Here is a 17,100-nt window from a genome sequence, read left to right as displayed (position 1 = left end):
ATGAAAGTATCGTTTTTTATAGCGTTGGTTTCATGATTGATTATTTATTAGTTTTATTGGACGGTTCATAAAAATGACATAGTGGCGCGACCTACTCAAAGCTGCATGAACTTACGTCATGAAACTTTGTGTCGCGTCCTATAATATCGACGACCTTGACAAAATCGAAATGTTCCCCACGCCCTCTATGATTTACATCGACGACGAACATAAGAATTGCATTCAAGCAACATCTTTCAATAGGCAACAGGAATAACTTTACAATACCTGCTGATCCTAACACAGAATTAAATGTAGAATTTAATATGTATAATACAAAGTTACCGAAAGTGAGAAACATTTAACATAAAAAAAAGGTAATAATTAAAGCAGAATATAACGAAGAAAATTAATTTAACACGTTGGTCGCCCAGCGTAATTCGGCTAAGTCTTCCGCAGGGCCCAAATCCGACCGCCGGTACGCTTTCCAGCCAGAGTATTCCGAGGGATCTCTTGGCAGATATTCCAGATCTTTCATTTAGTCGAGATGCATACTTCTTGTGAGACGCATATGAGTGATTGTTTCATCCTCAAAATGTTCAGGAGGCAGCGTGAAAATATATTTAAAAGTGAGGAGAGTAGTATAAAATAATGGAAAAACTGGTATCGACAAAAGTGACCCTTTTCCCTTTCACATCTCCCACGGGAACTACTGGTGGGTCGTTGGAGAACGTATACACATCCATCTTCGCGGGATTGCGATTTACGTTGAAGTTTATACCTCCGTTCGTATTCTTCATGTCTCCAAATGTGCCCATATCTACGTCACTGCACTGTTCATTTGCATTCACTCGCGCGTTGCCAATTCTGGTCATAGTTGCAACCTGTTTACACGCATTCGCGTTTACACTAATGTTCTCGTTGTTGCTCTTATTCTTCGAATTCTCATTTACTTTCTTCAACGTCTCTGTCGCTAAACCGTCCTCCTTCTTCTACGTGGCATTGCACTTGTTTCGCGTCTCATTCGTCTCATTGTTGTCATTTGCTTCGTTAAGCTTAGAGGAGGACTCCAACGCCATTTCGGATGGTGACTCCATGGCTGTTAACTGAACACCTTGGAGATACTGTTTCTTCTCCTGTTGTTCCCCTGTGACGATCCAACCTAACTCTGTATTTCGTAACTGCAGGGTCTGGTCTGCTGAGACCACCCCTCCTTCGCGAAGGAAATCCCAGAACAACTGGGCTCCAATGAGGCCGTCGATGTCTGATGATCGATAGAACGTTGGAACCGCTAATGGTATATGTTCTGGCAAGTTTAAGCTGCTTAGCTCGATATCGTCTAATAGAACGACTTGAGAAATCTTGTTCATGACCAAGAAGGTCAGTTCTGCCTGATAATCACTGATTCGTGATTGAATCCTTGATCGAGTCATCTAGCGAATCTACGATTGCACTTGATTGGGACCACATAACGATATGTCTACCCTTTGTGTAGGCAGCCCGAGCCGCTGACACGCTTCGTTCGTCATAAGATGTGCCTGGGAGCAGGAGTCCAACAAGACTCTGCACTGTTGCATGTTTCCAGTTCGATCCTGGATGTTTATGATTGCTGTAGGCAAAACCGTCGGACTCATCCTCGCTGACAGACATATTAAATTGGTGTGAATTGGTTGCCATGGTTTGTCTACGTTCGCATGGAGGAGAGTGTGGTGTCGTTTACTGCACAGCATGCAGCTGCCAGATCGACATTCCTCCGCGGAGTGTGTGCTACGCAGACAGTTGGAACAGATTTTTTTCTCTCTCGCGAGGTTTTCTCTCTCAGGAACTGACATCGATAAAAATTTTCTGTAGTTCCGAGGTGTGTGAAATCCGTTGCAAAGATTGCACGGGCTTTGAGGTTGTGTGACGGAGGTTTGGTTTGTAGTCAGACTGCGTTTACTGTCTTGGTTCTGAACGCGTGACCCTTCCGGATACGTTGTAGGGCGTGGTGGATTTTGGTAGGTAGATCTGGTGTAGGTAGGTGTGTGAGCTATCCTTTCCTTCCATCTAAACTCTGTCTCGGGGTCCAGTTTGGAGGTGAGCAAGTATAGCAGCAGAGTATCAGCGGTTGGTTGTTTGAGGGCTTGCAGATCCTTATAATGGGCTTTGATTTCGCTTTGATTTAAGTAGGCTCGTATTTCTTGGTACGATGGCCGTTGCAAGGGGGACGCGTCAAATAGCGCCTTCAAATGGTTGTTCACGATTGTCGTTGGCTGATTATACCATTTTTCCAAAAGTTCCCATGCCACAGAATAGTTGCTAGCGGTGTTTGCTAGGGTTGCTATCGAGTCGGCCGCTTCCTGCGTTAAACACGATCGTAGATACATCAGTCGCGTACAGTCATCAAGTCGGACATTTTCGTGTATCGTGCAGCGGAATTGATCCGCGAATCCGGGCCAATCTTCGTACGCTCCTGAAAAGGTAGCTGCATTTTCGGTATAGCAATCTCCGGATACCCTAGCTCTGAGTGCGATGTGCACGGTACGATGGGCGTATTCCTGTCTATTGCGTCTCTGCTCCATTCCTTAGCTTGCTCAATTATATCTGTGGCGCGTCTTTTACAGTCTAAGAACTCCAGTTTAATGTCCAGTCGTTCCTGTATTGTCTGTCCCTCGTTTATTTCGTCTAAGTCGCATTGATGCTTGCCATGGTGGCTTGGCGCACGCTAGCTCTGATAATTTGCGTAGGTTCGGCGTCCGAGGTGCTTCGCGACTACCAAGTGTGCGACTTACCTTAGTCGTGATAGGCTTGCCTCGGCTGTTCGTGAACACCGGTTACGGTGTAACGGGATGTTGCGTCGTGTACCTTCTGGTGAAGGTGATTCCTTCCCGGTGGTGACACTCTGTAGATTGTAGCTACCTGATTCTGATTTCCTCCGGACTGATGCTTCCTCCAACGGCACCAAATCCGGCTCGAAGGACCATATGTTGCGACGCACAACTTACTAACAACCAGTTGGATGGCAACTGATCGGTTGTTTATCGCGAGCCTTGAACGTTATTAGCATCCAAGGTGGAGGAGTACAATAAAGGTAAAGAGCGAGGTTTAGTTCACCTTATTCTGCTATATTCCGCTATGTTCACTATATTCCGCGTGCTACTCTGAATACACTGTCCGTAAGTGTACTGATTATCCTGTTAAAGATACTGTTCACTGGTACGTGTTGACTCTTCGAATCCTGCTGCAAGAGTGAGTCTTGGGACTGTTGCTGTTGTAGCGGAAGGTTCATCGTGGGGGTTTCCCAGGTCTGTTCCTACCTGGTCCTTGGGTAAAGCCGTATGTTTCTGAATGGGCTGGCTGCCTTAGTAACGGTTCGAGCGGGTGACCTTACACTTGGGGAAACCCGCGTGTCCCGTCTTCCTGAGATGTCGCATAAAAATATAGATATTTTATGGTAGGTCCTAAAGTACCTGGACCGTACAATAGGCCCGCTGTTTATGATGGGTCCGCATTACGGTACCCTTGACGGTCGTCCTGCCCGAGGCTCGCGTCTGGTAGTCATACCGTAGCGGTAATTACCAGGCGACCCCTCCAAATCTCGAACAGCAAGAAGAGAGAAGAAACGTAATAAAAACTAAAACCACCCATACTCTGGATGACTCAGAATGTGGGGGGAGTCATTAGCAGTTGCCCTCTTCTGTGGCAGTTTGCCGAGCCTTTCCCGAGTTTTTCTTTCTCTCCCTTTCCGCTCGCTCCTTCGCGAGCATAACTCGCTCGCAGAAGAGGCGGACGGCCTCGTATTCCTGTGACCCTCGCAACATCGCTTCTACAATCGCGGGGTGGATCAACGCTTCTCCTATGGCGTGCCGCAGAGTGTAGCGGGGCAGCTCCCACGCCGGACAGAGCTCCAGGGTATGCTGCGCTGTGTCCCTGCCCTCTCCGCAGTGGTGGCAGATGTCTGTCGTCTCTCGTCTTATTTTCTTCAGGAACTCGCCGAACACGCCATGCCTCCCAGTTTGGGAGGACCGCCTCTACGCCTCGATGTTCGCCTCCCTCGTTGATCAGCTGGGATCGTCACAGGTCCCACGTGTCCTCCTCAGCGGTTCCTAGGTCGTTTGGAGCCGCCTTGTTCGATCACATCTTCTCCCGGATGCCATAATACTCTCCGGTGGGTGTATCTCCCTTTGAGCGCCAGCGCCCGGAGCTCCCACGGGGGGGGGGGGCTAGAGCGATCGCCGACGAGCGGGACACCGTCCGGTATCCCCTAATGATTCTGATGGCCGTTACCCTGTGCAGCCTCCTCAGGAGCAGGATGTTGCGACGACTCGCCATCAGGTCGTCCGCCCATGCCAGAGCATCGTACATCACTCGGAACCGAACGACGCCCTCGTAAAGCCGGGGCACCGCGTCTCCCGCTCCGCCGATGTTCGGTAACAGGCCGCACAAGGCATTAGCAGCCGCCGACACTTTCGGAATCGGTCCGAACGTCCACTGGCTAACGAGACCCAAATATTTCATCTACGATTCCAGCCGGACGGTTTCGCCTGCCATATTTATGCATAGGCCGGGCGGTGGGGTCCCTCGCCTCTTCTTGTCTTAGAACCAGATGGCCTCCGACTTCGCAGGGGAGACCCTCAGGCTCAGTCCGCGCACAGCACGGGTCGCGCAGACCGTTGCGATTTCGCCGATGCGCAGCGTCTCGTGCCAGCCACGACCCCCGACCAGGACCAGGGTGTCGTCCGCATAGCACACCATGGCCGCGCCTGGGAGCAGCGGGCATCGCAGTACCTCGTCGTGGACAATATTCCATAGGATCGGTCCCAACACCGAACCCTTTCCTCCCCTTCCTTGCTGAAGTAGCATATCCATTTGTCGTCGAGGTAGGCTCGGATCAACCGGACGAGGTAGCTGAGAACCTCGAAGTGCTCCAGAGCCGTCACTATCCTGTCCCATGGCATGGAGTTAAACGCGTTGACGATGCCCAAAGAAACCGCCAGCGCCACGTCGTTCCGGTAAACCATGTCCTCTGCAAGCGCTCGCACGCGTCTGATCGCGTCAAACGTCGAGCGTCCCTTCCGGAAGCCGTACTGGCTTTCGTGCCAACCTGGCACCTGACCCGCTATGTGTCGCTCCAAGCGGGTGGCGACTACCCTCTCGGGTAGTTTGCCGACCTCGTCTAACAGGCATATCGGCCGGTACGCTGACGGCGAGGTCGTCGGTTGGCCCTCTTTACGGAGCAAGACCAGCCTCGCCGTCCGCCATGCCCGGGGGTAAACTCCCTCTTTCAGGCATCTTATGTAGAGGCACCGAAGTCTGGGGGTCATGACCCCTATCACTTCCCTCCAGATCCGACCCGAGATTCCGTCCGGGCCCGGTGCCACGTCGTGGGAGGCCATTCTTCTGATCATATCTTTTCCTTCGTGATTTCCCAGTCGTCCCTCCATTCCAACAGCCGTGTCGTTTCCCGCGACCGTTCTGCCGCACTGTTTTCTTGCGGGGGGAAAAGCGTCCCGATGATCCGCAGCAGCAGCGCAGGTTCCATTTCCATCGTTGCCAGAGGGCCTTCCGCGCGAAGTTTTCGCTTCACCGTCCTGTATGGCCTTCCCCATGGGTCAGACTCGACTGTTTCAACTAGTTCGGATCAGACACGATCTATTCTCCTCACCATCTCTGTTGCGCCCGCAGCGATAGTTCTCGTCTCGGCAACCTTGGTCACCTCTGCGGCTCGACGGATCAGTTCCGCTCCTATGTCCGCCGTAGTAGATGTTCGCATCTCTTCGGCTAGGTCCTCTTCCTCTGTAGTTTCTTCCGTCTGTAAGTTCTCCGTGTCCAGTGTGGAGTGGGAAGGCCCCTCTTTTGACGAGACTGCCCTCGTCATGCTCCTGGTATTCAAGTAGCACCTGGGCACGTGAATAAGATCCTAACAATAGGCATGGAAAAGGTTAAATCTGAAAATCCTGATCTAAAAGGAAGATTAGTTTGTCTAATTTTTACTTAACAGACTAATGTCTTTTTTATTGCATATTTTATTATTTCGTTTAAAACTATAATAACTCTACTTTATTGATTTAATAAATTATTGAAATTTTAATATTACGAAAAAAGTAGCATGGATTGTGTTACGTCGGGCGACACTCTACCTAGACCAAGCCACACACCGCGGGCAAGATGGGAACCAGTTGTCTGCTCATCCTTACTGCCTACCCTCAATAGTCTTAAAGACCCATCATAAATCTCAGGAATTTGCTAGCTAAGGTCCTTCAGACCGAACAAACATCTCTTTATTGAATCGTTTTTAAAGCTTACCACAGGAAAGTTAGTTTTTTCACATATGATGCTTCCCACTAGCAACTCTCTCTCAGGGGCGGTTAACACCTTTCCTCACCAACCAACCTAAAAAATTAACCAATTGACAAGCGAAGTCTTTCCCTCACTCTCCCAATAAAACTTTGCCCTTGACAAATCAGCTCTTTCTTGTAGATTAGACCCACCCACGACTAGCTTTCCTCCGACACAGCATCGTCACTTTACCTCACTTATTCTTCATCGTTAGAATAGTCAACATGTCATTACTGGGTTTCTATCCTTAAATCAATCACTTACTTAACTTGTACATACGTATCTGTGTAATTATCTTCTTTACAAAGTTGTTGGAATAAACATTAATTTATACCTGTTAATTCAGTGTAACCTCAATTGAACCACTCCTACTATTGTAACAGAAATCAGGGGATCGATCATTTCGTGGCGTCGATTATCTAATCGTAACGGGAATTTACGACTCCCGTTGACATGCTATCTCGCGATCGCGTCTCTCCGCGAGTGGTCGAAAAAACAGATTGAAAAAAGACCAATACTCGATGAAACGGAATAATTGACTCTAAATGTATTGCCAAGATAGAAATAATTTCAGACAATCTCTTCCTCAAAGCACATTTTCGAAAATGCAGAAGCAGCGTTCAAAATTATTGCTTTGATTAGAAAATCTGTCTGACGCGAAGTTTCTTCTTGCATATAAAATTTCACACATTCTTGTACGAAAAAAAAAATGAATTTTAATTCATATTTTAGTAAATTCTATTGAAATTTATAATATCTGAAGTCAAATTAATCAATGTGACTTACTGTTGTCATAAAATAGAAGATTAAATTGAAGATTATTTATTGTATCGTATACTGTATGTGTCGTCATTATCAGTGAGTGATAATTGCTCAACGAGAGAGAGCAAAATGCTCAAACGGGATCACTTCAATCTCTTATTTATACTAGAATGCATTGTCTCAGATCAAATAAAGTCTATTTATGTCATACATATATATATTTGCAAAAGGCAAATATTTATACCGAATACTAATATACATATTTATAAGTACCATGAATATATTCTCAAATGTATACATTTAAACTAACTATTAAAAAACTAATTATTATAATCGCGATGTGCAAGTAGACCTGTCCTGAATTAATAAATAAAGATATTGTTTAGTCGACCGTTCGCGGAGAGACGCAATCGTGGAGGACACGCGTCAACAGGAGTCGTACATTCCCGTTACGATTAGGTAATCGACGCCACGAGCTGATCGATCCTCTATTTCGGTTAGAATAATAGAGGTGGTTGAATTAGTATAACACTGAATTTAACAGGTTATAATATATATTCTTTATTCCAACAACTTGTCTCGCGGATTGTATAAATGTTCGGAGAGACTCGCGGGATAAGGTTACGATGTCGAATTGTAATGTCGTTTACAATAAGGTTAGAAGTGTTCGATTTGAAGAGTTATGAGCAAGACCACGATGTTAATCGTAGTAGCAGTGACTTGCAAGTAGTGGACTACAGTACCGCGAGAGATATAAATCGTAAGTAAGATCTGAACCGAGAGATGGGTTCAGCGATTTAGCGACATAGCGATTAGTAAAGAGATTTGGCAACTTGGCAATTAGTAGAGAGATGTTGACTGATCAAAGGATGGAAAGTCAGTGAAGTTCGGTGACGATGCCGTGCGGAGGAAAGCTAGTGAGGGATGTGTCTAGCGCACGGGACCATTGGATTTGTTAATGACAATTTTGGTTAGGAAAATGAGAGCAACGGTCATTGTCTCTAATTGGACAAGAAGAAGGTTGGTGGGCAAGGTAGGGTCCTAACCGCCCTCGAGAGAAAGTTGCTAGTGGGAGATATCGAACGTGGTAATAACCAAACTTCCCATATCTTCCCGTAGGAGACAATACATTTAAGGAACACTTGTAATAAAAGATATTTGTTTAATCTGAAGGACCTTAACTATGAAAATGCTAAGATTTATGTTGGGTCCATAAGTTGCCATCTTGCCTGCGGCGTGGGCCTGGTTAATATAAAAAATACCCGCAATCACTATGCTCGCAAAAAAATTCTGTATAATACAACCATTCACCTATGCCGATTCGGACCTTTCATCCGATGATGCATGATTAAGTGACCGGAAGAACCGAAATGCAAGCGCATCACCATTCGAAGCAGAGGAACGGAGAACGTTAACATCGATACTGTACCATCCCAGCCAATACCATCAAGAAGACTAACATCAGACAGGAACCGTTGAAAATCCAATGATAGAAATAGAGATTGTGCAAAATCTGTTACAGAACAAAACACAATGAGTGATTGCTAATTATTTGGAAAGTTGGAGATAATGAAAAGTAGAAGTTTATTAAATTCGTAACATTAGTAATAATAAAGACTGAAATTCTAATAAACTTCAATAAGTATAAAAACTGAAACTCTGGAATGAAATTTTAAAATCTAGAAATTAAGAATCTAATGATTTCTTTAAACACGTTTTTCATTTGTTTTATAATTCGATATTAAGACATTAACACTTTATTTATTTTAATAGGAGAGTAACCTAAGAAGATTCTAATCATCCAAAATTTCAATCAAACAAAAAGTGTTCAAAGAAAAATATACAGAATAAACATAATTGAAGTACGATATGTAAAGATACTTACATTCTTGGCTTTTGAGCCACTGTTAGAACATTCCCAAAGAAGACGAAGAAGCTGAAGCAGTGATATATCTATAATAAAACATAAACATAATAACCAATAGCAATAATAAAGACCGAAATTCTAATAAACTCTAGTAAGTATTGTTGAGAATTGTGGATCTTTGAGGCCGAAATAATGCTATAGGAACACTAAATTTACACTGAGGATTAATAATAAAATAATAATGTATTTATTTCATGGACGATTCCTTATATATTCATCGATACACATTTGCACGCGTCTCAGCACTTTCTTCTATACCCGACTGTAAACCGACTCTTCGACGACCCTTAACCGACTGGAGTTTACATTCATCTGTTTTCGAGACACTTCGGACACACATACTTCCACACACTGATATTCACATACAAGTATCTCTACTACGCACTTAACCTAGTCCAGCACAGAAAATTATACATATCTCAACAAGTATATAAATTGAAACTCTAATATAAAAGTTTGAAATCAAAACATCAGTGATTTTTTATGTGCACCAGAAAGTCTTATTGTAATTGAATTTTAACACTTTCAAACTTTATTTCAATTAAAAAAAAGACATTTATAGCTTTCTAAATTATCAATCATTTTTATTTCATAATTAACAATAATTCAAACAAAATACAAAAAATTGAACAAATTGAAATACAATATATAAAAGTACTTACATTCCTGAGATCCTAACACCGAAACCCCCTAATCACTGGACTACTTGATACGACGGACCAGATTCGCAGGCTAAAGAGACACTACCCGCTAGACCTAAACGACAGATTCAACTAGTTATTTAAATTAAGTAACATCTACTTATTTACAATACTTACGTACAAATTATACTTATCTATAACAAGTATTAACTTATTATAAATAATTAGCCATGTTACTGCGCCACGCTAGAAAAATTACTGAAAATTCTCAACGCGAGAATTGATTGTAATTTTAATAAATAATAAAAAAAAAAAATTCCTGAGATCCTGTAGAGGCTTTATCCTCTTGAGAGATGCACTAGCTTTTTCGACCGTTCGTGGGGAGACGCGATTGCCAAGAAGCCCGCCAACAAAAGTCGTAAATTCCCGTTGCGATTTCATAATCGATGCCACGAATTGGTCGATCTCCTATTTCAGTTAGAATAATAGAGATGGTTGAACTGATTATAGCACTGAAGTAACAGGTTATAATATACACTTTATTCTAACAACTTTGTAGTAACAAGTTAAATTGATGACTGGTCAATGGACGGAAAACCAGTCAAGAGATGTGACTGATCCAAGGATGAAAAACCAGTGAAGTTTGATGACGATGTTAGAGGAAAGCTATTGATGGGTGTGTCTAGCGCACGGTACCATCGGATTCGTTGATGGCAATTTTGACTAGGAAGGTGAGGACAATGGTCATTGTCTCTAATTGGACAAGACAATAAATACAAAGAATACTTCAACTAAAAAGATACCTGTTTGGTCTGAAGGAAATTAACTATGAAAATGCTAAGATCTATAGTGAGTCATGGAGATTCTTCAGGGTCCGAAATAAGGATGTGTAAACATCTGGCAGCCATCTTGCGCAAGAAATGGAGTCCGGTTTGTGTAGTCACCTGAGGTAACAGAATAAAATACCCAAACCCAATGTTTAAAAAATATATTTATATACAGGGTGGTTGGTAACTGGTGGTACACAGGGGGGAGGTGAAAGGGGGTGATTCTATGCGAAAAAAGAAGTCGAAAATATAGAATAAAAATTTTTCGTCTGAGGCTTTGTTTTTGAGAAAATCGACTTTGAATTTTCGCTCGGTACGCGTGTGGTACGTTATAACGGATCTCACTGTAGATCGTTGTCTCGATGGAAAATTAAAAAAAAAATTTTTTTTTAATTTTTATTGTATATTTTCGACTTCTTTTTTCCGCGTAGAACCACCCCCTTTCCGCTTGTACCACCAGATACCAACCACCCTGTATATAACAAGAAAAATAAAAGACTACGTTATCGTGACCGCTTAAATTATGGTCGACGAACAAGAACTCTAATATCGCGTACAAAATTGTTTGATAAAATTTTATTACTTTCGCGTGTAATTATTTGATTGAATTTGATCAAAACTATCGTGATTTGAAAATATTGAAAAAGACACTGAAGCGTAGTAAACACTGACTCACAACTAACTGATAAACCTCGCATTGCGCGGTCACAAATATTCTCTGGAAATATAGTTCTGTAATAGCGGGCGGAGGGAGGGGTGTGTGTAAAAGAAGGGAAATATCGTTTCGACATTTTTCTTTTTTTCCCTATCGAACGTTTATTTAGAGGATACAGCTATTTTTTTACACTTAAAAGATTATTATTAAGAAATTGGAATAAGTATGAAAAATGTTGGTTGAAAATTATAAAATATTTCTCAATATTGAACAAGTGCTTATGAATACCGTGAATGCAATGCAATCATTTGCAAGAATTATATTGTGAATGTTCGTTATTAGAATACGAAATATACACTCCACTATCACACTATAGTCGCTTGTTATAAATATTCGAAAATATTTGCAAGAATTCAAAAATTCACAACTAAATATCCTTGGAGAGTACTATATAAACGCGCGCGAAAGGTTCCTTTGAAGTATTTGGATTTAACTGCGCGCCATCTCTATGAGAAACGTACAAGTTACAAAATTGCAAGTATACGACGTTAACTGTAGCAAATTCACATAATATAGCAAAAAAATTTAAATTTGGTAAGTGAATGTTACGATACCTATCGAAATTAGTTCAAGCTATTGTTATTAATATTTCTATGTTTCAAACTCTGTCTACACGAAGCTATCGTTAAATTATCAAGAATTATTATTTATATCCCGGATTACCTTGGAACGATAATTCGTTAAAAATTCTTTTGAAATAAGAGAATGATTTCATATATATTCAAATATTTCATAAATATAAATTGTATATCAAATATTACCCATGTTCAAATAAGAAGACAATAGAATTGTTCATATACAGCTGTTTTAGTTAAAATATTATTATTAAAATGAAACATTACCAAATTTCCATGAAGATTCATCGGATTGATGACTAATTGTTGTTGCGACCATATATTAATATTCCTGTTACTTTTATATTATCCCTGCTATCGATCAATAACTGCACAAAAAATAACGAAGTTAAAACAAATGTATAAAATAATTAAACGAAAATACAATCAAACTTAAATTTTATTACAAAAGCTTACGATAGGAGCTACCGGTAACAGTATCATTTGGTAAATAGACGACTGTAGAAAAATTGAAATAAGAAATTTCAGGAAACCACTTAATTTCATTACCTTAATGTTAGACGAATCGTTAAATAAACGTGTATTAATTAAATGGTATTAATAAGGAGATATAAACGATAGCAAAAAGATAATGAAGAAATGACACCACCGAAAACGCGTCACCAATAGGTTAGAATACGTTACACACCTGACTCAACACGAACCTTGTTATTGGCACGAAATAAGACAACTGAATGACCTCTCGTACCTTAGTCTCGCTGCGCAACTTCCAAAGCGGTGGGGGGTCACGCAAGCCGATACGGAAAGTTAAGCGATCTACAAAAAAAACGTAAACATTACTACGCAGTAAACAAAACATTCGTCATCCACGCAACACTTGTTTCCAAATTTCAAACAAAACATATGTACATCGCGCAATACTTATATCTTACACAATGATAACATCGATTTTTATAAACATCGTACAATAATTCGTAGCCCTACTGACAGCATTGAGTATCAAAAACACATTTGTCTAACTTGGAACGAGAAAAAGAAAATAAAGCTACTGACATTGTATATACAATTTCGTAAAGTTATAAATTCTAATATGACTGCAATAAGCTTTCCTTAAAAATGGGTAAACAAGGGGAACCTCGATCGATCAAACCATGAAAGAAAAATGGCGGCATGCCCGGAACGAACGAAATCGCGATCTCTCAAAGAACTAACGAACCTACACGACGCACCCCCGTGCACGAAATAACTCCAAGTTTCAGCGGAAAACCCAAGGATTGACCGTCACCGGATTCCTATTTCGCCGCTCGAATTGCAGCTACTTAGCTCCTATTACTTGCCGTTATTATATTATAATTATATTATTAATAATTATACCAGTTATAAGATTAATTGCTTTGCTGTATAGAGTGGGCTGCCGCCTATGTGTCGTTCGACTTGAGGATCACTGTGCGCTTCGTTGCGTAGGCTGAGCCTCTTTCACTTCTGTAAGGAAGGTTGCCTGCGTGCAGGAATATTTTGGACGATTTTTAATTGCCAATAACTAAAAAGCAAAGCCGAAAAGGCAATTTTTTATTCTTGATTTTCGTCTTATTTCGGCTTCACGAATCACGCCTTAAATTTTCTGACATAGCCGAACACCTTGTATATTATTCAATGTTTATTTAACGATTCATTGAACATTAAGATAATGAAATTAAGTAATTCTTCGAAATTTTTTCTGTCATTTTTTCTTTAAACGTATATTTTATTGCTAGTATTACCGACAGCAATTACGTTCTTGTATAGAATGTATAATTAGAAGATTTGTTAGGATATTAGCTAAATTTTCATTCTTGAAATATCTTATCTGAGAGAGAGAGTGGGGGAGAGAGGATTGAAATAACACGAAAGAAATAAACACTAAAATAGAGATTCGAATCGATTTTGCTAATCGAATTTCAGGGATTTTACGAATCGTTTTAGGGCGCTCAGGAACATATGGGTAAGAAAATAGAAATTGTAAAATCGTTTTCTATATAATTTAATTCAAGAAGGCATAATAAATATTTTCTCAGGGAATAACAGCATCTGTACAGAATAGTACTTTCATCGTTTGCAACAAATATAAAATTACAACTATGCAATTCGAGAATAAATAACATCGTGATAATTTTATTATAGTAAACAATTTCTCTCGTGTAAAGCTATTTAGGAAGGATTGCACTTTCCAAACCCGAGGCACTTGCTTCGTGTATACGGACTGAAAAGTTTGCAGTTTCTATTTTGTTCTTCTACTATGCTCTATGATGTAGAACAAAAGCCCTGCAACTTCCGTCAAAACGAGCGATCCGTTATAATAATTATATAATCGTCTAATCTATGCCCGATATAAAAAAAAAGAAAAGAATAAAAGAGAAATTTATCACCACTAAGTACTATGATAAGCGTGTTCGACGTGATGTAACGATGTAACATGCAACGTGATTGATTCTTTTTTCCTTTTTCCGTCAACGTTTTGACACAGGCGAAAACTGGATATACGAACGAATAATTAAAAATTTTGTGCGTAATATAAGAATCTTATGACTCGGTGAAATGGACGATACGAAGCGACTAAAAATTGGAATTAGAGTAAAAGATTAAAAATACTTTGTGTGTTGATTTCTTCAGTCATTTCTGGTAACAGAACTCAACTTGATAATATAGTAATGGTTTATAACATTTATATACTATCGCATGATGCCTGAATTTTAGTCGAATTTAAGCGTTAGGAACATATTCTTTGGATATGTAAGAAAGCAAAAATGCTGTTAAAAAGTGGTCGATATCAAAACTAAAGAATATAGTATAATCCTTCGACTAACCTAAGGTAATCGAAGAACGAACATGATGGCGAACTTTCTAATAAATACAAAAATAAATATAATATTTCGTTAATAAAGAAATATTCTACACGCCGTGGTGTAACAACGTGTAACAAAGGATAATATCATTTTTGGTCGCACTTTATTAAAATTCAAGCAACCTGTATACGTCTGTGCACGTTAGGATGATCAATAAGATATTTTTAAGAAGATTCGATTAAAATTTCTCTTGAAAATTACGAGGAAGTCTTAGAGAATTCTTATGACATCTAAATGTCAATTGTTTTACGTTTTTGTTAAAACTTCCGTCTTTCATTTGTCAACCATACGCGTAATCGATCGTATCAATATAATATTAACATATATTTCTAACAACTTGTTTCTACAAGACGCTTAATGTTATTGCACCTAAGTAACAGGAAATTTTACCCGTCTCGAGCTACGTTATCTTATAACGCTAATCGCGTTAAACACTAAAATAAATTGCTTCGACAAGATGAAGCACGCAGAGGAATTCAATATATGTATATATGAAATATATTTTACAAAACATGAAGTCTCGATCAAAGTATCTTGGCTTAAATCAATAAATAGTTTTACTAATTGTAATACCATGTATAGTAATAGTAACTATTCCACTTGCTTTCCTAGCGAGGATCGAGTGTTATTTATAGTATCGAGTAATTATACTGCAGTCACTTTTCTCGACTCAAATCGACGAATATATTGCATAAAAGATAGGTCAAAAAATATATATATACTTGGAACGCAAAGGGACATACCGCTCCCTTTTCCTCGTTTTCTTCTTTTAATTGCATATTATTCTTTTCACGAACTTCTGTCTTTTCGAACGTGTTCGCATAAAGAAGAAAAAATACGTTTTTCTTTTTATATAAATGTCATGGTTGCATACGTGAACGCTTAATGTTTCATCGTGTAAAATATTGCTCTGTTTTTCTTCGGTTTTGTCCTCCAAAAATGCGCCAATTTCGCAACGAAGTATCTAAACGTCGACACGATTGCTTGGAAAGATATGCAGTCTGTTTCGAAGGAAATCGTACAAAATCCTACATACCTCAAGTATCGAGAATGTTTGGACAGGGAAATGCTGCTTACGAAACACTTTACGTAAATACGATACTGTATCCGTTTATCTGTCGTTCTTCTTTCGATTATCATTAAATACAACGTACCTAACCGAAGCAGCCTTTCGCTTTTTTCGTTTATTTCTTACTCGGCGCGAAAACAATGGAAATTTCTACTTCCAACAATAAAATACTTCGCTCGATGTTATATTCGATTATTAAAATATCTTTAGTGTGGAAGGATATAGAGATATTCTAGGAGCTTACTTTCAATTTTTTCCGAATATATGTGCGAATACAGGTAACTATGTTTCGCTCTTTTCAGAAATCCTCGGCATTGTTGCGTTAACTGTTCGGTAACTTAATTTTTCTATTAAATCAGTCTCAAATGTAGATTAAGCGAAAATAGTTATCCACCAAAAGATCATACCGGTATTTTCGCTTGCTTCAACTGATCGTTTCTCGTCTTCGTAACTGGAACCTACGGTAGATTTCATACACCATAACTAAATCGGCAGGATTTTAATCTCCAATGAATCGAACGAGCTATACAATTGCGTATCTTTCCGACTCTAAAATACGGTTCGAATAAACCACACATTCACCATCGTGAAAACCATACCATTCGTTCGGAAGCACACGCCTGTTTCGATTCAAACAACAATGGCCACGAACCGATTTACACGCTCGTTTTCCTATATGATATTTTCGCATATTTTCCGAGTACGCCCTCGGCGCGCCTATAGAAGTGCATCATTGATTTCTGTCGTGAAATAGCGTGCTTCCTTTCCTGTCAAAGAATCGACACGTGCTCCGATTTTCTATTCTCTGACAACATAGCTACCCTCTCGTCCGCTTGAACATTGCCGCCGTTTTTATGATCGAGACTGTTCGACATTCCTGGCTGAATGTTGACGTACCTGTGCGCCGGTTCGTCCTTTCGTTTGAAATTTTGTAAAATCATCGGCGGACCCGACGAAGACTCGTCGGAATTCGATAACAGAGGCCTGCTACTCTCTACATCGGAGAGTCCAGTGCCTAATAACGTGTCTTGATTTTGTTTGTCGTCGTGACCATTGATGTCCAACAAAGGAGGACTGGATATAGCCACGGGACTGGATGTCGACGTGGATGATCGGGTCGTAAAGTTTTCAGGTGGCCAGGATAACGAAAACTTTCTGATGTTCTCGTTTAACTGTATCTCTAGTTGTCCAGTGTGCTCGATTTGCACGCTGGCCAAAGGAACGTCTAAACACGGTGATAGAATTCGGGGATTCGTTGCTAGAAAGTCGACGATCTCTGGAGCTGTTGGTCTCTTTGTGTGGTCCGTTCTCCAGCAAGAGTACATCAAATTTTCTCTGTGAAATGGAAAAATAGAGCGAATGTTTAATTATTAAAATTCGATAAAGGTTGAGTATGATGCGACTA

At 40.5% G+C, this 17,100-nt stretch overlaps 2 protein-coding genes across 4 annotated transcripts in view; both read right to left on the bottom strand.

Moving 5' to 3' along the window:
- Nucleotides 1-282: 282 nt before the first annotated feature.
- LOC117166352 (uncharacterized) lies at nt 283-4,598 on the bottom strand. The gene has a single exon (XM_033350255.2). It carries the CDS (start codon nt 2,538-2,540, stop codon nt 1,422-1,424), a length of 1,119 nt encoding a protein of 372 aa, XP_033206146.2. The 5' UTR covers nt 2,541-4,598; the 3' UTR covers nt 283-1,421.
- Nucleotides 4,599-9,841: 5,243 nt separating this feature from the next.
- The window catches only part of LOC117165909 (uncharacterized), a 43,124-nt gene continuing 35,865 nt past the window's right edge, over nt 9,842-17,100 (bottom strand). Inside the window, exons 12-15 of one of the 3 annotated variants that reach the window (XM_076622946.1) lie at nt 16,593-17,030; nt 12,433-12,560; nt 12,012-12,112; nt 9,842-10,571 (exon numbers count right to left, since the gene is read on the bottom strand). In XM_076622946.1, coding sequence (XP_076479061.1) covers nt 12,530-12,560; nt 16,593-17,030 — 469 coding nt within the window. In that variant the 3' untranslated portion in view covers nt 9,842-10,571; nt 12,012-12,112; nt 12,433-12,529. Of the gene's footprint in view, nt 10,572-12,011; nt 12,113-12,432; nt 12,561-13,748; nt 17,031-17,100 lie in introns of those variants that run through there. The other 2 variants (XM_076622947.1, XM_033349428.2) reach the window with 2 other exon arrangements.

Source organism: Bombus vancouverensis, chromosome 11, assembly GCF_051014615.1.
Source record: "Bombus vancouverensis nearcticus chromosome 11, iyBomVanc1_principal, whole genome shotgun sequence".
Taxonomy (NCBI): domain Eukaryota; kingdom Metazoa; phylum Arthropoda; class Insecta; order Hymenoptera; family Apidae; genus Bombus; species Bombus vancouverensis.
Note: the sequence above shows the minus strand (reverse complement) of the source record. Positions and strands in the feature narration are given on the sequence as shown.